The 22,113-nt window shown below is 50.7% G+C and overlaps 1 protein-coding gene across 10 annotated transcripts in view; it reads left to right on the top strand.

Annotated features, from left to right (window-relative positions):
• The window catches only part of LOC311324654 (transducin-like enhancer protein 4), a gene marked incomplete at both ends in the record, with an annotated part of 135,118 nt that overhangs the window by 34,932 nt on the left and 78,073 nt on the right, over positions 1–22,113 (top strand). For 8 of the 10 annotated variants that reach the window (XM_084457177.1, XM_084457179.1, XM_084457184.1 and 5 more), the window contains one exon: positions 5,717–5,779. The exons of the other annotated variants lie outside the window; for them this stretch is intronic. In XM_084457177.1, the coding sequence (XP_084313303.1) occupies positions 5,717–5,779 (63 nt within the window). The remainder of the gene's footprint in view (positions 1–5,716; positions 5,780–22,113) is intronic. 10 annotated transcript variants of the gene reach the window in all.

Genomic DNA, 22,113 nt, shown 5'->3' on the forward strand with positions numbered 1-22,113 from the left:
CCTGTTCTATTTACACACAAGGGCTCTACTGCTGGGGAGCAAAATGTACCCACACTCATTAAACACAAATTGACTAGTGTGTGTGTGTGTGTGTGTGTGTCTGTCTGTGTAGGCATGCATGTGCGTGTTTGTGTGTGTGCGTGCATGTGTGTTTGTGTGTGTGTGTGTGGGTGGGGGGGGTGGAGTGGTGATGAGAGTGGAGGGGTACATAATTCAGTTATGACAGCTAATCAATCACATAATAGCAAGGTGGAGAGATAGATGGATAGATAGAGAAATATATATAGAGAGATATAGTATATATATAGTGTATATATATATATATAGAGAGAGAGAGACAGACAGTTTATATAGAGAGACAGAGAGAGATAGGGATGGGAAGAGGATCAGAGAAGCAGCATTGTTGGTGAATTGATTTTGAAAATGAGATGCTTTGAAGTGATGTCAAAATAACCTCTGATGCTTTGTAGTGATGTCTCCCTCCCTCTCTGATTTGCACAATGATTGATTTGCACAACGATTTGACACTGATTGAAGTGTACCAGTAATGAGAATTAAAAAAAAAAGAAAAAGTAATGAGTATACACCCAGCAGTGCCTGTATGCTAATGCCCCGCCCCTCATGTGACATCACAACACCACAGAGGGGAGAGGGCGGAGCCAGACTGAGGTCAGCTGAAGGTAAAGAGGAGAGTCAACGGTGAAATGATGGTTATAGAGTAGCACTACAGTATGTGCTGCTCCTGGACCGCGTGACCAGTGTTGATCTGAGGGGTCTCGGACCTTCCAGTGTTCATTGATGTCCAGTATATCGACTAATGAGTGGACGTTGTCTTGTTTTTTCATCGTTCTCCTCCTGCCACACACACGCATTATGAATGAAAATCTATACTTGGCTTAAGTTAGATTTCAAAGGACACGCACGCACGCACGCACACACTCTCTCTCTCTCTCTCTCTCTTACAGAGGATGTGGTGATGAAGTTACCTCCAGTATAGTGTGCAGTAAGTGCCTTAAGTGTCGGGTTGTGGGAAGCAGCCATGCTGACGCAGCCCTCCAGGGAGCCAGGTCGATGGACGGGGTCAGACTAATTACTGCACTAATACTGTTACCTCGATGAACGGGGTCAGTCTAACAGTACTGCACCAATACTGTTACCTCAATGGTCGGGGTCAGTCTAATTACTGCACTGATACTGTTACCTCAATGGTCGGGGTCAGTCTAATTACTGCACTGATACTGTTACCTCGATGGACGGGGTCAGTCTAATTACTGCACTGATACTGTTACCTCGATGGACGGGGTCAGTCTAATTACTGCACCAATACTGTTTCCTCGATAGACGGGGTCAGTCTAATTACTGCACCAATACTGTTACCTCGATGGACGGGGTCAGTCTAATTACTGCACTAAAACTGTTACCTCGATGGACGGGGTAATATTAATATTGTTAAAATTAATATTGTAATCATCATCATAGCTCATTGTACACTGAGATATTCATTCTCCTTGCTTTTGCTAATACTCAGCTCTTTTATCGAACTTTATGCTAGGAAAGAAATCTGGGTGTGATTCGGCGCTAGTGCTCATCCAGGCTGTTGTCATCTCCCGCCTGGACTCCTGCAACTCCCTACTTGCTGCCATCCTGCAGCGTTGGCCATCAGACTCCTGGAGAAAGCTGCTGCTGACCTGGTGTTCAATGGCCCCATGCTCTTCCACACAACTTCCCTACTCCGTTCTCAGCACCTGCTCCCTGCGCTGTCCCATCCAGTTTAGGACTGTGGTGCAAGCCTGCAGGGCAAATGAACAGCTCCCTCCTACCTCCAGGCTGTGGTCAAGCTCTGCTGCCTTGAGGTGATTGGTTCCCCAGTTTCTCCAAGCCCCCCTACGGAAGATTGTCACGGCCATGGCTCTTCTCTGTCCTGGCCCCACAGTGGCGGAATGAACTGCCCACTGACTTCAGAACAGCAGAGTCGCTGCCCATCTTTCGTCGTAGGCTGAAAATTCACCTGTTCAAGACGTGCCCTGGACCCTTCCGTTTAGCACCTTTTTTACATGTTCTTGCACTTTGTCTTTAGCACCAGGTTAAGCTCTTAGACCAGGGATCTAAAGCTCACGGGCGAGCAGGGGAACGCTCAATACTCGATGCCCACGCGCATTCTGGCTGCCAAACAATTCTGCTGTGAGCATTTAGTGACGTGTAGAGTTCCGCCCCCCCTCCCTCTGGACGATCCATTCTAGCATCAACCATAACTGACCATTGGACAGTTAAGTAGTCCTTTTAATTAGGCACAAATTAGTGTTGATGTCCCGTCAGGGGGATGGATCGGACAGGGGAACCAGCCACAGGGGGATGGATCGGACAGGGGAACCGGCCACAGGGGGATGGATCGGACAGGGGAACCGGCCACAGGGGGATGGATCGGACAGGGGAACCGGCCACAGGGGGATGGATCGGACAGGGGAACCGGCCACAGGGGGATGGATCGGACAGGGGAACCATTAAGCGGCAGGGAAACTTGTGGACACGGGGCTTTCAGTGCCGGGCGAGACGAGGCAAATACAACTTGGCACCGACACCATAGGAATTAGACACGTCCCTTACTGGTTGGAGCTGAACGCCAGTTGTGCAGCGTAGAGCCTGGTAGTCTCCGGTTTGCCGCTGTCGCTGCCTTGATCACCCACTGGGACACAATTAACTGAAAAAAAAAAGTGATTTGACAGCCAGAGTGCCACCCTGCACTCAGCTCAAGGGCCAGACACACACAAACAGGGCTTTTAAAGGGGGGTCAGCCTATCGCTATCCTGCTCTGCCAATCACTAGAATGGCAACAGCTGAGTCTAACCAGCGGCCAATTAACTAGGTAGGCTCACCCTGTGACAATAATACGTCCTGACAGGGTGTGGTCTATTGGGTTGTGCTGTGGTCATAGGCATGAGGCGCACCTGAGTGAGTTATGGGTTTTATACAATTACACAATATATATATATATATATATATATATATATATATATATAATTTACAATTTAATGTATATAATTTATTTTTTGCATGGCGGGGAAGCTTTTACGCGTCCGTCTGTGTATTTAACATTAATTTATCTAGGGGAACCTAGAACAAGGTCTCATTTGAGATGGTGCCCTTGTTACAAAATGTTGAATACTGTATTTCAAAATTATAAAACAATACTTAAACATAATGTATAAATACACTTTACACATTCGAACAGACCACATGGACAGACCACAACGTCAAAATCATGCATTTTTGAATTTGCCCAATTAGACAGCATCCAATTGGAAGATCTCTTGAAAACTCATTCCATGCCATAGTAGCGCAATTTTACCCAGCTCGGTTTTGACTCCAGGGACCTCATTTCTCTGGGGATTAGGGAGGACTTGCTTTTTGGATTTTTCCTCATATTGCATGGAGTACTCAGCCCCTCTATAGTCCTATAGATAAACTGAGGGGATATACACTGACTTAAAAGTTATCATGATGGTCTCTTTCTTGTGACATCTTCAAAGTGGTGTAGGGCAGAGAGTCACAGGGGCAGGGGTGATGGTCCAGGGGCAGGGGTGATGGTCCAGGGGCAGGGGTGAGGGTCCAGGGTAAGGGGTGATGGTCCAGGGGCAGGGGTGATGGTCCAGGGGCAGGGGTGATGGTCCAGGGGCAGGGTTGATGGTCCAGGGGCAGGGGTGATGGTCCAGGGGCAGGGATGAGGGTCCAGGGTAAGGGGTGAGGGTCCAGGGTCAGGGGTGATGGTCCAGGGTAAGGGGTGAGATGACAGGGATGATGGTCCAGGGTAAGGGGTGATGGTCCAAGGTAAGGGGTGATGGTCCAGGGTAAGGGGTGAGTGGACAGGGATGATGGTCCAGGGTAAGGGGTGAGGGTCCAGGGTAAGGGGTGATGGTCCAGGGTAAGGGGTGAGGGTCCAGGGTAAGGGGTGATGGTCCAGGGTAAGGGGTGAGGGTCCAGGGTAAGGGGTGATGGTCCAGGGTAAGGGATGAGGGTCCAGGGTAAGGGGTGAGGGTCCAGGGTAAAGGGTGAGTGGACAGGGATGATGGTCCAGGGTAAGGGGTGAGGGTCCAGGGTCAGGGATGAGGGTCCAGGGTAAGGGGTGATGGTCCAGGGTAAGGGGTGATGGTCCAGGGTCAGGGGTGATGGTCCAGGGTAAGGGGTGATGGTCCAGGGTCAGGGGTGATGGTCCAGGGTAAGGGGTGATGGTCCAGGGTAAGGGGTGATGGTCCAGGGTAAGGGGTGAGTGGACAGGGATGATGGTCCAGGGTAAGGGGTGAGGGTCTAGGGGCAGGGGTGAGGGTCCAGGGTAAGGGGTGATGGTCCAGGGGCAGGGATGAGGGTCCAGGGTAAGGGGTGATGGTCCAGGGGCAGGGATGAGGGTCCAGGGTCAGGGGTGATGGTCCAGGGTAAGGGGTGAGGGTCCAGGGTCAGGGATGAGGGGCCAGGGTAAGGGGTGATGGTCCAGGGTCAGGGATGAGGGGCCAGGGTAAGGGGTGATGGTTCAGGGTAAGGGGTGAGGGTCCAGGGTAAGGGGTGATGGTCCAAGGTAAGGGGTGATGGTCCAGGGTAAGGGGTGAGTGGACAGGGATGATGGTCCAGGGTAAGGGGTGAGGGTCTAGGGGCAGGGGTGAGGGTCCAGGGCAAGAGGTGAGGGGGCAGGGGTGAGGGTCCAGGGTAAGAGGTGAGGGGGCAGGGGTGAGGGGCCAGGGTAAGGGGTGAGGGTCCAGGGTCAGGGATGAGGGTCCAGGGTAAGGGATGAGGGTCCAGGGTCAGGGGTGAGGGTCCAGGGTCAGGGATGAGGGGCCAGGGTAAGGGGTGATGGTCCAGGGTAAGGGGTGAGGGTCCAGGGTAAGGGGTGATGGTCCAGGGTAAGGGGTGAGGGTCCAGGGTCAGGGGTGAGGGTCCAGGGTAAGGGGTGAGGGTCCAGGGTAAGGGGTGATGGTCCAGGGTCAGGGGTGAGGGTCCAGGGTAAGGGGTGAGGGTCCAGGGTAAGGGGTGATGGTCCAGGGTAAGGGGTGAGGGTCCAGGGTAAGGGGTGAGTGGACAGGGATGATGGTCCAGGGTAAGGGGTGAGGGTCTAGGGGCAGGGGTGAGGGTCCAGGGTAAGGGGTGATGGTCCAGGGTAAGGGGTGAGGGTCCAGGGTAAGGGGTGAGTGGACAGGGATGATGGTCCAGGGTAAGGGGTGAGGGTCTAGGGGCAGGGGTGAGGGTCCAGGGTAAGAGGTGAGGGGGCAGGGGTGAGGGTCCAGGTGTGAGGGTGAGGGTCCGGGGATGATGGTCCAGGGTAAGGGGTCAAGGTCCAGGGTAAGTGGGCAGGGATGATGGTCCAGGGGCAGGGATGATGGTCCAGGGGCAGGGATGATGGTCCAGGGTAAGGGGTCAAGGTCCAGGGTAAGGGGTGAGTGGGCAGGGATGATGGTCCAGGGGCAGGGATGATGGTCCAGGGGCAGGGATGATGGTCCAGGGTAAGGGGTCAAGGTCCAGGGTAAGGGGTGAGTGGGCAGGGATGATGGTCCAGGGGCAGGGATGATGGTCCAGGGGCAGGGATGATGGTCCAGGGGCAGGAGTGAGGGTCCAGTCCAGGAGCAGGGGGTGAGCAGGGCGACAGACTTAACACTGGCTGGTAACTACCAGCTTTTTCAATGGGTTGTTTTTGTTTTTAGGTTGATTAAGTTTGTCTCCATCTTTCTTGCAGGCGGAGATTGTGAAGCGACTGAACGCCATCTGTGCACAGGTCATCCCTTTTCTCTCGCAAGAGGTAAGCTGACCCTAACCCTAAACCTGACCCCGTAACCCTAACCCTGACCCCCTAACCCTGACCCTAACCCCCTAACCCTGACCAAAACCCTAATGGTGCCTACACAAGACAGTTTTCCATTCAGCGACTTCAGAAATCTCAAACAACTGTCCCAGCTCAGATCCTGCTCACACAGCAGCAGCGCTGAGCTGCTCACCACACAGGCTGAGTCCCTGAAGCGTCCCTGATCAGCTGTGAGCTCCGACTAGATATCGGCAGGTTAAATATCTGCTTGTGTCGGATATCAAACTCTTCTGCTGTCATCTGCAGCCAGATGAAGCCGGTCTGATCATGCAGCCTGAACTTCCTTCCGAACTGTTGTTAAATATATTCGCTTGTGAGTAGTGCTGTGGTAACAGTTTTGACCCTTTTACAAAACATTACCATGGAACAAAATGACCAAACTGCAACAGACCAGCTCAGAATGATTGATGATGTTGAAAGAAGCAGAGAGAGTGAGAGAAGGGAAGGAGGTACGACGGAAGAGTGAAATCTGTGTGGATCTCTTTTTCTCCCCGGGGTCTCGTGCTTCCTGTCTGGTGGATTATGACAGAACTCCACACACACACACACACACACACACACACACACACACACACACACACACACACACACACACACACACACACACACACACACACACACACACACACACACACACACACACACACACACACACACACAGATTATTCCTCAATAACACACACACAGATTACCCCTGCGTAATCCTTTGAGCTGGGGATGGGGGATATGTTCTGAATGTATTAAATACCCCCTGATCATGCAGGATCAGTGGGGTGTCTGTGTTAGCGCTTTGTGTTTGTGTGTGTGTGTGTGTGTGTGTGTGTGTGAGAGAGAGAGAGAGAGAGAGAGAGAGAGTTTGTGTGTGTATGTGTGTGAATGTGAGTGAGAATCCCTCTTGGGGGACTTGGAAGCAGCTGGGACTGGTGGGAACAGTGGAACTGTGCTCCATCTTCAAACCTCTCAGATTAGTGACGGATAAGGAGGGATTAGACCGGATTTGGACTAATGAAATGACGCCGGTGTTTCTATAGGGTCAGGGGGTAAAGGGGTGTTTCTAAAGGGTCAGGGGGTAAAGGGGTGTTTCTATAGGGTCAGGGGGTAAAGGGGTGTTTCTAAAGGGTCAGGGGGTGAAGGGGTGTTTCTAAAGGGTCAGGGGGTAAAGGGGTGTTTCTATAGGGTCAGGGGGTGAAGGGGTGTTTCTATAGGGTCAGGGGGTAAAGGGGTGTTTCTAAAGGGTCAGGGGGTAAAGGGGTGTTTCTATAGGGTCAGGGGGTAAAGAGGTGTTTCTAAAGGGTCAGGGGGTAAAGGGGTGTTTCTATAGGGTCAGGGGGTAAAGGGGTGTTTCTATAGGGTCAGGGGGTGAAGGGGTGTTTCTATAGGGTCAGGGGGTAAAGGGGTGTTTCTATAGGGTCAGGGGGTAAAGGGGTGTTTCTATAGGGTCAGGGGGTGAAGGGGTGTTTCTATAGGGTCAGGGGGTAAAGGGGTGTTTCTAAAGGGTCAGGGGGTAAAGGGGTGTTTCTATAGGGTCAGGGGGTAAAGAGGTGTTTCTAAAGGGTCAGGGGGTAAAGGGGTGTTTCTATAGGGTCAGGGGGTAAAGGGGTGTTTCTATAGGGTCAGGGGGTGAAGGGGTGTTTCTATAGGGTCAGGGGGTAAAGGGGTGTTTCTATAGGGTCAGGGGGTAAAGGGGTGTTTCTATAGGGTCAGGGGGTGAAGGGGTGTTTCTATAGGGTCAGGGGGTAAAGGGGTGTTTCTAAAGGGTCAGGGGGTAAAGGGGTGTTTCTATAGGGTCAGGGGGTAAAGGGGTGTTTCTATAGTGTCAGGGGTGAAGGGGTGTTTCTATAGGGTCAGGGGGTAAAGGGGTGTTTCTAAAGGGTCAGGGGGTAAAGGGGTGTTTCTATAGGGTCAGGGGGTGAAGGGGTGTTTCTATAGTGTCAGGGGGTGAAGGGGTGTTTCTATAGGGTCAGGGGGTAAAGGGGTGTTTCTATAGGGTCAGGGGTGAAGTGGTGTTTCTATAGGGTCAGGGGGTTAAGGGGTGTTTCTATAGGGTCAGGGGGTAAAGGGGTGTTTCTATAGGGTCAGGGGGTGAAGGGGAGGGAGTAGGGACATGTTTTATGATATACTGTACAATACAGTATGTGTACAGAATATTCAGTGTTTTTATTACATTATATTTACATTGCAGTCATTTAGCAGAAGCTTACAATAATTTAATTTAATGTATGTGGTCAGTGTACTACTACTCACCAGAACACCAGAAGTGCATCTCCCTTCTAAACAAGTGACTAAGAGTATAATCTATTGCTGAAGTCAACGTGCAAGAGAAGCAAAATATAAATACAATAAGTGCTTAAGAGGGAGGATCATGGTAGTACTTTTTGAAGAGGTGAGTTTTGAGCCTGTGGCAAAAGATGGGCAGTGACTCTGCTGTTCTGACGTCAGTGGGCAGTTCATTCCAGCACTGCGAGACCAGGACAGAGAAGAGCTGTGACCGTCTGCTGTCCACCGCAGGGGCCTCAGAGTGACGGGGCAACCAGTCACCCCAAGTTAGTGGTCAGGAGGGGGTGTAGGGCAGGGTCAGTCTATAAACTGCATAGCTTAGGAATAGCCTACAACATGGAACTGATGCTGAATAGGTCAGTTACCCCATATGAGCATAAGTGGCGTGCTCGAGTTGAAATTGGAATTTGCTGAATGGAATACCATTGGAACTGAATATGTGCATGCTATCTACCTGTCCTATGTGTAAAGTATCATCATCATCATCTTCATCCGCTTATCCAGGGTCGGGTCGCGGAGGCAGCAGCTCCAGCAGGGGGCCCCAGACATCCCTTTCCCTAGCAGCATCAACCAGCTCTGCCTGGGGAATCTTTAGCCGCTCACAGGCCAGTGCGGAGATGTAGTCCCGCCACCTAGTCCTGGGTCTACCCCGCGGCCTCCTCCCAGCCGGACACGCCTGGAACACCTCCCTAGGGAGGCGCCCAGGAGGCATCCTCACTAGATGCCCGAACCACCTCAACTGGCTCCTTTCGACGCAAAGGAGCAGCGGCTCTACTCCGAGTCTCTCCCGGGTGACTGAACTTCTCACCCGATCTCTCAGGGAGACCCCAGCCACCCTCCGGAGAAAACTCATTTCGGCCGCTTGTATCCGTGATCTCGTTCTTTCGGTCATGACCCATCCTTCATGACCATAGGTGAGGGTGGGGACGAAGATAGACCGGTAGATCGAGAGCTTTGCCTTTTGGCTCAGCTCTCTTTTCGTCACAACAGTGCGGTAAAGCGACTGCAGAACCGCACCAGCTGCTCCAATTCTCCGGCCAAACTCCCTCTCCATGGTTCCCTCACTCGTGAACAAGACCCCCAGATACTTGAACTCCTTCACTTGGGGTAAGGACTCATTTCCTACTCGGAGCGGACAGGCCACCGGTTTCCTGCTGAGAACCATGGCCTCAGATTTAGAAGTGCTTATTCTCATCCCAGCCGCTTCACACTCAGTTGCGAACCTATCCAGAGAGTGCTGGAGGTCGCAGGCAGCTGATGCCATCAGGACCACATCATCTGCAAAAAGCAGTGACGTGATCCCCAGCTCACCGAACTGCAAACCCACCTCCCCCCGGCTACGCCTCGATATCCTGTCCATGAAAATCACAAACAGGATTGGTGACAAAGCGCAGCCCTGGCGGAGGCCAACACCCACCGGAAAGGAAGACGACTTACTGCCGAGGACCCGGACACAGCTCTCGCTCTGGGTGTACAGGGATTGGATGGCCCTAAGTAGGGACCCCCTCACCCCATACTCCCGCATAACCCTCCACAAGACCTCTCGAGGGACCCGGTCGTAAGCCTTCTCCAAGTCCACAAAACACATGTAGACAGGTTGGGCAAACTCCCAAGCCCCCTCCAAGATCCTTGCGAGAGTGAAGAGCTGGTCGGTAGTTCCACGACCAGGACGAAATCCGCATTATTCCTCTTCGATCTGAGGTTCGACTATCGGCTGGACCCTCCTTTCCAGCACCTTGGAGTAAACTTTCCCTGGGAGGCTGAGTAATGTGATGCCTCTTTAATTCGCACACACCCTCTGGTCCCCTTTTTTGAATATGGGGACCACCACCCCAGTCTGCCACTCCTTCGGCACTGACCCAGACTTCCACGCAATGTTACAGAGGCGTGTCAACCAAGACAGCCCCTCTACACCCAGCGCCTTCAGCATTTCAGGACGGATCTCATCAGTCCCTGGGGCTCTGCCACTGTGGAGTTGTTTGACTACCTCAGTGACCTCCTCCAAGGACATTGACGACCCCCTATCATCTTCCGGCTCTGCCTCGTTCGTAGAGGGTGGATTAGTCGGGTTCAGGAGTTCCTCAAAGTTCTCCTTCCAACGCTCAACAACCTCCTCAGTTGAGGTCAGCAGTGTCCCCTCCTTGCTGTATACAGCTTGGATGGTCCCCCGCTTTCCCTTCCTGAGGTGTCTGATGGTCTTCCAGAAACACTTTGGTGCCGACCGAAAGTCCTTCTCCATGGTTTCTCCGAACTCCTCCCACACCCGCTGCTTTGCCTTGGTCACGGCCGAAGCCGCAGCCCTCCGGGCCAGTCGATACCCTGCAACTGTTTCTGGGGTCTCCCGGGCTAACATATCCCGGAAGGCCTCCTTCTTCAGTCGGACGGCTTCCCTGACCACCGCTGTCCACCACGGTGTCCGAGGGTTACCACCCCTTGAGGTACCTATGGCCCTCAGGCCACAGCTCCCAGCCGCAGCTTCAGCAATGGAGGCTTTGAACACCGACCACTCATGCTCGATGTCCCCAACCTCCACAGGGATGCCTGAGAAGCTCTGCCGGAGGTGGCAATTGAAATCTCTCCGGACAGGCTCTTCCTCCAGACGTTCCCAGTTCACCCTCACTACACGCTTGGGTTTTCCAGGTCTGTCCAGAAGTTTCCCCCGCCATCGAAACCAGCTCACCACCAGATGGTGATCAGTGGACAGCTCTGCCCCTCTCTTTACCCGAGTGTCCAAAACGCATGGCCTCAGATCAGATGATACGATAACGAAATCGATCATCGACCTTCGGCCTAAAGTGTTCTGATGCCAGGTGTACTTGTGGGCATCCTTGTGTTCGAACATGGTGTTTGTTATGGACAAACCGTGACTAGCACAGAAGTCCAACAACAAAACACCACTCGGGTTCAGATCGTGGTGGCCATGCCTCCCAATCACGCCCCTCCAAGTTTCTCCATCATTGCCTACGTGTGCATTGAAGTCCCCCAGTAGGACACTGGAGTCCCCTGCAGGAGCCCCCAAAAGGACTCCACTCAGGGTCTGCAGGAAGGCTGAGTACTCTGAACTGCTGTTCGGTGCATAAGCACAAACCACAGTCAGAGTCCCCCCCCCACAGTCCTAAGGCGCAGGGAGGCGACCCTCTCGTCCACTGGGGTGAACTCCAGCACAGAGGCGCTCAGCTGGGGGCTAGCTAGTATAGCCACACCTTCCTTACGCCTCATACCGTGAGCAACTCCGGAGAAGAACAGGGTCCAACCCCTATCCAGGAGTTTGGTTCCGGCGCCGGTGCTGTGCGTGGAGGTTAGCCCCACCAGGTGTAATTGGTATCGCTCCACCTCCCTCACAAGCTCCGGCTCCTTCCCCCCCAGCGAGGTCACGTTCCATGTCCCCAGAGCCAGCCTTTGCCGCCTGGGTCCGGTCCGTCGGTGCCCCCCGCCTTCACCGCCACCTAGTTGGCAGCGCACCCGACCCCGACAATTCCTCCCGCGGGTGGTGGGTCCACGGGACGATGGAGGAGGAGATGGTGCTTCCACGTTGCTTATTCGGGCTGGGCCCGGCCGGGCTCCGTGGTAAGCCCGGCCACCAGGCGCTCGCATGCGGGCCCTCCGTCTGGGCCTGGCTCCAGACGAGGGCCCCGGGCTTCCTCCGGGCCGGGTCTCTCTTCCTTTTTGGTGTAATGTCATCAGGGTTTTTTTCCTGTAACCCCAGGTAGGGGTGTAAAGTATGTAAATAATAATAATAATAATAATAATAATAATAATAATAATAATAATGTTATATGATTCATAGCCAACACAGAGACCCTGTTTACACCTTGCATTAAAATGCGTTTTTGGTGATCAGATTGCAATCTGATCGTGCTAAACCACATGAAAATACAGTTGTAAATGCACCCAAAATGTTTTGAGGACGGGTTGCGATCCGATCAACCAAACCACCTCCGGAGGTGGTCAGGGACGCATGCCGACCACATTTAATAAAAGTGTAAACAGGAATGCATTTTTAATCCACATATCAACAATGTGGGCGGAAATATGTAGCCGTTGGCACGCGCCGGTTACAGACCAGCAAGAAGCAGCAACTAACCTTTATGAATGAATCCTATCTTTACTGAAACTAAGCTTTCGGAGTGGGAAAGTGATGTGTCCTGATCTCAGGGTATTATAAGCCCAAAACTGTGGGGCCATCGGAGAATTTCACGAAGTAATTGTGCATCACCTGTTTAAGCAGCTGAGTTTGACACAGATGTAGTCGATCGGCTATTGCTAGTTTTGTGTCCGATGTCCCATTAATCAATCCATCCATCCATCTTGATCCGCTTATCCGGGGTCGGGTTGCGGAGGCAGCAGCTCCAGCAGGGGGCCCCAGACATCCCTTTCCCTAGCAGCATCAACCAGCTCTGCCTGGGGAATCTTTAGTCGCTCACAGGCCAGTGAGGAGATGTAGTCCCGCCACCTAGTCCTGGGTCTACCCCGCGGCCTCCTCCCAGCCGGACACGCCTGGAACACCTCCCTAGGGAGGCGCCCAGGAGGCATCCTCACTAGATGCCCGAACCACCTCAACTGGCTCCTTTCGACGCAAAGGAGCAGCGGCTCTACTCCGAGTCTCTCCCCGATGACTGAACTTCTCACCCGATCTCTCAGGGAGACCCCAGCCACCCTCCAGAGAAAACTCATTTCGGCCGCTTGTATCCGTGATCTCGTTCTTTCGGTCATGACCCATCCTTCCTGACCATAGGTGAGGGTGGGGACGAAGATAGACTGGTAGATCGAGAGCTTTGCCTGGCTCAGCTCTCTTTTCGTCACAACAGTGCGGTAAAGCGACTGCAGAACCGCACCAGCTGCTCCGATTCTCCGGCCAAACTCCCTCTCCATGGTTCCCTCACTCGTGAACAAGACCCCCAGATACTTCAACTCCTTCACTTGGGGTAAGGACTCATTTCCTACTCGGCTACTTCAGGTTGCTGCATTTTTACCTTAATGCGTTCATGTTTTTAGAGCGCAATCAACATTTTCCAGGATTCCAATATAAGTTCATCCATTCATCCAACGTTGTGCTGAGCGCAGCGCACAGTGGTCCATGTAGCCTACTGTAACCAACAAATACATTTCCATCTCCGTTTGCATTACATGGCTGGTGCGCATTCCCCTTTTTATGCTTAAATTATGCCAGCAAATTCACAAGCAGGACTGGCTTTATCCAAAGCCACTGTAGTACCACTCTACTCACTATTATAATAGCACAAGTGCACCTCCTTTCTAAACAAATTCCCTACATTCTTTCGATTGGGTTCGATTCGATTATATTGTAATCACAGCAGCGCAGATAGAGATTACAATTAGAGCTTGGATTCAAGATTATTTTAAAAGCAGGGAATGCGCACCAGACATGGAAGACCAGGATGAAAACAGGGTTGAAAATGTAGGCTATATATTATGTTGGTGACTGTTGGCGTTGGTTGGATCCTCCCCACCCCCCATCTCATCAAGTTTATTTGAATATAAATAACATTGAAGGGCAGTCCAGTTCCTACTGCATGTCTAGCTCGCTAGCTACGCTCAAGCTGCAGGCTAAATGCATTTCTTCTGAGCCAGTCTCGCTAAACTCTGAGCAACTCTGACATTATCAAATTCATAGCATACCGTATTATAGTGCTGCAGTATTTATTGAGTGTTGCCTATTAATGTCTATGTATATGCTCGGCATCATTGAAATGAGGTCCCTGTTTCCAAGTTAAGGGGTCTGGATCTAAAAGAATGAATTAAACAGTGGTGTCTGGTGGACCCAGGTATGCCAGATCCAGCGGAGCGGGTGAATTTTTTGCATGCCCTGATGGAAGGTTTCTAGGCAACAGAACGGCCCTGATGAACCTGATTAAATCAAGAGCGGACAGCCTAACAGGTGTAATTGATTACATTGATTAATATTCCCTTCTATTTATTGTGTCACAGTATTCTGATAGACATTTTCTACCTGACAGGATGCACTATATGAATTAAGCACAATATAATGGGTGGTAGGTCATCCTGAGGAGGAACTTTTCAGAATGCCTTTAGAGAGCATGGCACGTGCCTGGCTGTACTGTCCGACATGCAGACGACTGAAGTTGGTCCTGACTATTAAAATGAACCGAATGGCTACGTGGATGCGTCACCGTTGGGTCCTTTGGTTCAACACAAGGATGGGCTGTAATGCAGCCATTATGTATACCTGAAGCACGGTCGTGTTAGAGTTGGCTGTGACACACTAAATAGGAGGGGATATAAGTTAATGTAATCAATTACACCTGTGTCTACCCTACTCTTCCTGCTTCCACTTAGGCACTCCACTATACCGAAACACTGTCATGTTTTACCAGAAGAAGTGAAGGAGACAGTATATAGCTATCAGTGGCTAAAGCTGTTATAACGTTACAATAATTGCTGTAGCTGTTTTGCTAATGTGAGTCCCTTTCGGGATGGTGGTGTGTAACTGAATGTCAAATTTGTTTTGTGGTATTTTTGTGGACACACATCAATGTACGAATATACTAAACTAAACTAAACTAAGTTTGTCTCCATTCCTGCCCGAGAAACAGAAGTTGAACCAACAGGAATAATCGTTGAGTGAATCACTGTTGAGACTGGCCAGGCAGGAGGTTGTCTCTCCTTTTTCTCCACCAGTGACCTCAAAACGGGGCAGTCCTACTTCCTTCAGCAACCACCCTGGTGGAGAGGAAGTGGTCCATCACAGTTCCAGATGTGTTCTGGGACTCCAGCCCCAGGGTCTTCCTGAACAGACCATCACCACTGTGGGCTTGAATCCCGCCACTCTTGCTGCTGAGTGTGCTTCTGGTTTTGGGATTCCAAAGTTGGGGTTTCTCTTCATGGATCGTTGAAACCAGCCGTAGCCGGTCTTTCCCAGAGCTCGGCTGAAGCCTTGCCATCCTTCATGGACAGCACTGTGGCCTAGCTCACCTCACCTGTGTGAACTGCCTGGGCAATTTGCACCGCACACACACTTTAATCTTTTTTCTGCTTTGATGTAATCACCGCACCCCAAACACACATACACAGTCACACACACACACACACACACACACACACACACACACTCTCTCACACACACACACACACACACACACACACACACACACACACACACACACACACACACACACACACTCTCATACACACACACACACACACACACACACTATCTCAATTTTCATTCAATGTAGAATTCCCCATTTGTCTGGAGTCATGGGTGTTTGTTTCATTGCTGTGTTTTGATACGCTCACTGGATCCAAGTAGTTTTATATGAAGTGTCTACTGGTGGATATTAGATTTTTAAAATGCGGAATCTCTCTGTGTCTCTTTATATTCTCTCTTTTTAACCCCCTTCAATCTCTCAATCCTTCCCTTCCTCTGATTCAACGCACTCCCACTCTCCAGGCCCTTCTCTCTCTGTTTCTCTCTCTCTCTGTTTCTCTCTCTCCATTTCTCTCTCTGTTTTTCTCTCTGTCTCTCTCCATTTCTCTCTCTCTCTGTTTCTCTCTCTGTCTCTCCATTTCTTTCTCTCTCTGTTTCTCTCTGTTTCTCTCTCTGTCTCTCTCTGTTTCTCTCTCTCTGTCTCTCTGTTTCTCTCTCTCTGTCTCTCTGTTTCTCTGTTTCTCTCTCTGCTTCCCTCTCTCTGTTGCTCTCTCTGTCTCTCCATTTCTCTCTCTCTCCATTTCTCCATTTCTCTCTCTCTCTCTGTCTCTCTCTCTCTCTCTGTTTCTCTCTCTGTTTCTCTCTCTCTGTTTCTCTCTCTCTGTTTCTCTCTCTCTGTTTCTCTCTATCTGTTTCTCTCTCTCTCTGTTTCTCTCTCTCTTAGTTGGTGAGTTAGGTGAGTTAGGTGAGTTAGGTGAGGTAGGTGAGTTAGGTGAGGTAGGTGAGGTAGGTGAGTTAGGTGAGGTAGGTGAGTTAGGTGAGGTAGGTGAGTTAGGTAGGTGAGTTAGGTGAGTTAGGTGAGTTAGGTGAGGTAGGTGAGGTAGGTGAGTTAGGTGAGGTAGGTGAGTTAGGTGAGGTAGGTGAGTTAGGTGAGGTAGGTGAGGTAGGTGAGGTAGGTGAGTTAGGTGAGGTAGGTGAGGTAGGTGAGTTAGGTGAGTTAGGTGAGTTAGGTGAGGTAGGTGAGTTAGGTGAGTTAGGTGTAGTCCTTTGTTTGTTTGGTGGCCGCTGCCACCGCGCCTACACTGCTGGGCATGGCGGCACGAGGCTCCACCTCCACCGAGTTGGAGAAGCTGTCGCGCCGGCGTGGGTTTGGACTCTCGCCGGCCGTCGCCGTGTCGGTGGAGGAGTGTTGTTTGGCTGTGGGCGCAGTCGTGGGGTATAGTAGCGTTTTGTCGGCCTCTAGAATGAACAAAGCAGTTGTTATTTTTCTCGACTCAACCGACAAAGTAAATGAGATGGTGGAGAGTGGGGTGGTGATTCAGGGAACACTAACTCCGGTTTTACCGCTCGTCACTCCTGCCAAGAAAGTTACCATGTAAAATGAGCCCCCGTTCCCAAAGAACACACTTCTGGAGAGGGAGTTAGCCAGGTATGGACAACTGGTTTCGCCAATAAAAATGTCACTCTCAGCGGTAGTTCTCCGCACATTAAGCACATTAAACACGTTGTACATTAAGCACATTAAACACGTTGTATATTTTAGGAGACATGTACATATGATCCTGAAAAAGAATGACGAGGAACTGAATTTAGTATTCCGATTCCGGCTTGATGGTTTTGATTACGTTGTTCCCGTTAGTTCTGACAGGCTGAAGTGTTTTGGGTGTGGGGCGGAGGGGCACTTGATCCGGTCCTGCCCAGAGAAAATGGATAACCGGCCGGCTGCTGCGGCTGAGGTCGAGCCGACTGGCGGAGATGACGGTCAGCCCGCTGTGAGTGAGGGAACATTTGAACTGTGTGATGTTTGGAGACATTTACATAAGGATCAACGGCAGTACACCTGGGCTCACTCTAGGGAGAATTTTTTATCTCTCGCCCGACTTGATCGTTTGTATTGTTTTGAACATCATATAAGTGTGGTTACAGGTTGTTTTATAAGTCCGGTGGGCATATCTGACCACTCCCTTGTACATTGTTCCATTGTGGTTAAGAAGGTGAAGTGTAAAAGTGCGTATTGGCACTTTAACGTCTCCCTGTTGTCGAATAATGTGTTTAAACAGGCTTTTATGTCCTTTTGGTGCAAATATAGGGGAACTAATGGGGATTATGTTCTCTACAGCAGTGGTGGGATGTAGGTAAAGTGCAAATTAAGCAGCTTTGCCTTCAGTACACTCTCAATGTCACGAAGGACATGGCTAGATCTATGAGCGCTCTGGAGAGAGAAGTGGTGGAGCTGCAGGATTGGGCAGGCCCCATGGGAGAGAGAGAGCATACTGACCTTCTCAAACCTAAAAGGTCAGCTCTGTCTGACCTGCTGGGTATTTCTGCAAGGGCCGCTTTGGTCAGGTCCCGTTTTCAGAACGTTGTGCACATGGATACTCCTTCTTGTTTTTTCTTTGGTCTGGAGAGTAGGAATGGCCAGAGGAAGCTGATTCACTCTTTGAGGTCAGACACTGGGCAGCTGCTGCACGAGACAGCCGATATTCGGCAGAGTCTGGTTGGCTTTTATAGAGAGCTCTATAGGAGCGAGTTCAGGGATGAGTTGGAGGTGGTGCAGTCCTTCTATGAGGGCCTCCCTACGGTCTGGGCAGAGGACCATGCAGAGCTGGACGCACCGCTGTCAGCCCAGGAGCTGCTGGAGGCCCTGCAGAGCGGGAGGGCTCCTGGGATAGACGCTCTCCATGTAGACTTCTATACGTCTCTCTGGGATAGACGCTCTCCCTGTAGACTTCTATACGTCTCTCTGGGATAGACGCTCTCCCTGTAGACTTCTATAAGTCTCTCTGGGATAGACGCTCTCCCTGTAGACTTCTATACGTCTCTCTGGGATAGACGCTCTCCCTGTAGACTTCTATACGTCTCTCTGGGATAGACGCTCTCCCTGTAGACTTCTATACGTCTCTCTGGGATAGATGCTCTCCCTGTAGACTTCTATACGTCTCTCTGGGATAGACGCTCTCCCTGTAGACTTCTATAAGTCTCTCTGGATGGTTATTAGTGAGGACCTGTTGATGGTTCTCAGTGACAGTCTGAGTGGGGGGAGGCTGCCTCTGAGCTGCAGGAGAGCGGTCCTCTCCCTCCTCCCAAAGAAGGGAGATTTACAGGACATCAAGAACTGGCACCCTGTGTCCTTAATTTGCACTGATTACAAGCTGCTATCTAAAGTGCTGGTGACCAGACCGAGAAAGGTGATGGAGCGGGTTATCCATGTAGATCAAACATGCTGTGTACCTGGCAGGTTGATATCTGATAACATAATGTTGATTCGGGATATGTTGGCCCTCTCTGGTTCTTTGGGCTATGATCTTGGTCTGATTTCCCTGGATCAAGAAAAGGCTTTTGATAGGGTCAAACACCAGTATCTGTGGCAGACGCTGCAGGCTTTTGGGTTCAGCTCTGGTCTTATAGCCAAGATCCAGGTCTTGTACAGGGACATTGAGAGTGTAGTTAAGGTGAATGGAGGTTTAAGTGTTCTTTTTGGGGTTCAGAGGGGGGTCAGGCAGGGCTGCTCTTTGTCTGGGATGCTGTACTGCCTGGCCATAGAGCCTCTACTACATAAGTTGAGGGGTCATTTGTTGGGTGTGTCTTTTCAGGGGTGTGATAAGCATTTTAAGTTTACTGCCTATGCTGATGATGTTTTGGTTTTGGTGCAAACACAGCGTGATATTGATGTTGTACATGATACAGTGGTGGCCTTTAGTGCTATCTCCTCTGCTAAGGTGAACTGGCAAAAAAGTGAGGCTTTAGCAGTGGGTACAGGCCTGGTTGGTGGCTTTAGCAGTGGGTACAGGCCTGGTTGGTGGGTTTAGCAGTGGGTACAGGCCTGGTTGGTGGGTTTAGCAGTGGGTACAGGCCTGGGGCCTCATTTATCAAAGAGCGTGTAAATTCAGGTGTAAAAGAGGGCGTACGACGAAAACGCGGAAAATGCACAATGTAGCGTACGACGAGAATATTTACACGCTTTTCGGATCTATCAAAAAAGTCGTATGCCCTTTTCTGCACGAGAAATCCGAGACGGGCGGGGAAGAGAGCGTACGCGCACGCGCCCCGTGTTCCGCCCTCTCCACGCCCAAATCCAACCATATATGGTCAAAACTATGACGGCACAACGGGGATACCCCGGAAGGAACCGACATAATATAGCGTGGAGCATAGGGACAGATAAATACGTTTATGGAAAAACGCGGAAAGAAGAGAAACCTTTCGGAGACGGAGGTGCATGTGCTTGTTGGTGAGGTCCACGCGAGGAAAGAAAATCATCTTCGGAAGGTAAGCTATTTGTACGAGCCTACATTTGTCTGATTGCTCCTAGTTTAGGTAGCCTACTGTATGTTGGGTGCATCCTGTATTTGGCGTAGGCTACACGGACATGCTGTATTATGTGTGAGGAAAGCAAACATTCCACACATTCTGTGGTAGGCTATGAATGATTTAGGACCAAAAACAGGGAACGATAACACAGATGACCACTTCATAATGTTAGACCACATGAAACATTTTCCCCTCTGGGAAATTTAGACTCTCATCTAAATCACCCGGGAAATCACACTTAAGCATTTATTTGGCTGCCAACAGAAAAACATATCAATTGAATATGGCTACACAATAAAATGTTTAATGCATAATCAAGTTAACAGACAAACTCAAAGAAAATGACTGAAATTGTTTCTCCAGACTCTGACGTGGGGTGGGACTCAGAGGAGGGGGAGTCTGCAGTGGTCCTTGACCTGACGGTCGTGCCCCCGCCGGTTGCAGCCTCTACATCCAGCGCACCGGCCTCCACCTCCAGTGCCATCTCCAGCGCCTCCGTCTCCGTCTCCACCGCCCACGCCTCCACCTCCGGCTGCCAGCGTCCCTGCCTCAAGGTTCCCTGAGGGCTGGGCTTCCTATCAGACGCTGTGCTGGAGGCTCATGACCCTAGAGGCCCAGAGGGAAATGGCAGAAGGGATTGGGGCAGTTGTGGGGCAGTTGTGCAGCAGTTGGTGGAGGTCACCACACTACACCACCAGAGCCAACAGGACATCCTCACTGCACTTCATTCCCTCACACATGCTGTCACGGACCTCACACTGTCACTCACTACCACACTCACGGACCTCACACAGTCACTCACTACCACACTCAAGGACCTCACACAGTCACTCACTACCACACTCACGGACCTCACACATTCACTCACAAACGCACTCACACACCTCACACAGTCACCCACCAACAGACAATAAAATGGTAGAAATGTGAACCTTACTTGTTTGTGTCTTCATAGCTGGCGCATGACCTCAGTGTGGGCCCTTTGGCCCCGCTGGTAAACCTCATGACGGGGAGGGGGCTGAGGGCTTGGGTCCTCATTTTGTGGTGGGGTCTTGACTGGTTCTCATTCTTATCAGCTTTGAATATACATCTTGGCAAACATAACAGAATGATGTACAAGGAGGGGACAGATACCTAGTGAAATTACTATTGGTTGCTAGTAAAAAGACAATAATGAGGGCTTGGTATAAGGTGGAACCCCCAACCAAGGAGCAGTGGTGGGTGTTGTGGAGGAGATTTATGAGATTTATTTATGCATTGAGGATGCAGGAAGGAAAGTTTGAAGGGAGATGGGAAAAATGGATGGATTATAGAAGGAAGTGTGATGATACCACTAGTATTAAAATTGTCATATTTGAGTAAGAAAAAAAAGCTGCATGGATGGAAGTACCCATAAGCTGTTATTGTAAGTTTTTATGTTTTATGGTATTGTCGTTGTATGGATGGAAAATGCTAATAAAGATTAAAGTAAAAAAGACAAAGAATATGTATCTTGGCTATGCACACACCAAGCCAGCCGTCACGCGCAGCGCCTGCCTCCAGTCTAGCCCTACCCTGCTGTGCGCCAGGATGAATGAGTCATGCGTGGAGCCAGGCCACCGTGCCACTACACTTGTGATGAGCATGTCGGCGTCACATATGATTTGGGTATTTATAGTGTGCACATTTTTGCGATTCACATAGACGTATTCATTCACTGATGGTGCCCTTATGTGGGTGCAGTCGCCATCGCCGTCACCTCTTTGGAGTTCTATTTCGGCCAGTAGGCCGAGTAGCGCCGGATTCATTTAGGCTCGCATTACGCACAGGAGGACTGTCATTTATATGCTTACCAAACAGCAAACAGGTCCACATGATCACATATTAATGACAATCTAATTGGTCAATGATTTGCGTTTGATGGAGTGCCTGCATTAAGTGTGTGACATATAGCGCGGAAGGGTTTGGGACAGCGCATAGGTACAGTTTGGGGAACAAATCCATATCGAACCATGAATGAGCCGGTTAGAGGACACGTCTAATCTTGCATTGCGATATATGTTTGTGCTGAATTGGCCTAGTAGCCTACATGATTGTGCGTTCATGAACTGTCGCTCTTATTCTCTCCGTCAAACATAGTAATTCACCGACGCACCACCTGCGTCGCCAGTTCCCCCTGTGTTCAAGAAGGGCGTAGAACACCGTGTAAATCGGTACGCCAACTGGAGAGGTGTCCTACAAAAGCGCGGAGAAAGGCGACTAAATTTTCGCCCTTACGGCTTGATAAATCGCAATGTGGGGGGGGCAAATGGCGTACGCCTGAACTCGCGAAAAAGACCGTGTAAAAGAAGGCGTACCTCAATGATAAATGAGGCCCCTGGTTGGTGGGTTTAGCAGTGGGTACAGGCCTGGTTGGTGGGTTTAGCAGTGGGTACAGGCCTGGTTGGTGGATTTAGGTTGCCTGGGGGCCTTGTGTGGAAGAGAGGGGGGCTTAAGTTCCTGGGGATTTATCTTTGGGATGAGGTGTTTTCTGCCAGGAACTGGGACGGCCTGTTAGAAGAAGTTGATGGCCGGT

This window comes from Borostomias antarcticus (assembly GCF_949987555.1).
Source record: "Borostomias antarcticus genome assembly, chromosome: 23".
Taxonomy (NCBI): Eukaryota; Metazoa; Chordata; class Actinopteri; order Stomiiformes; family Stomiidae; genus Borostomias; species Borostomias antarcticus.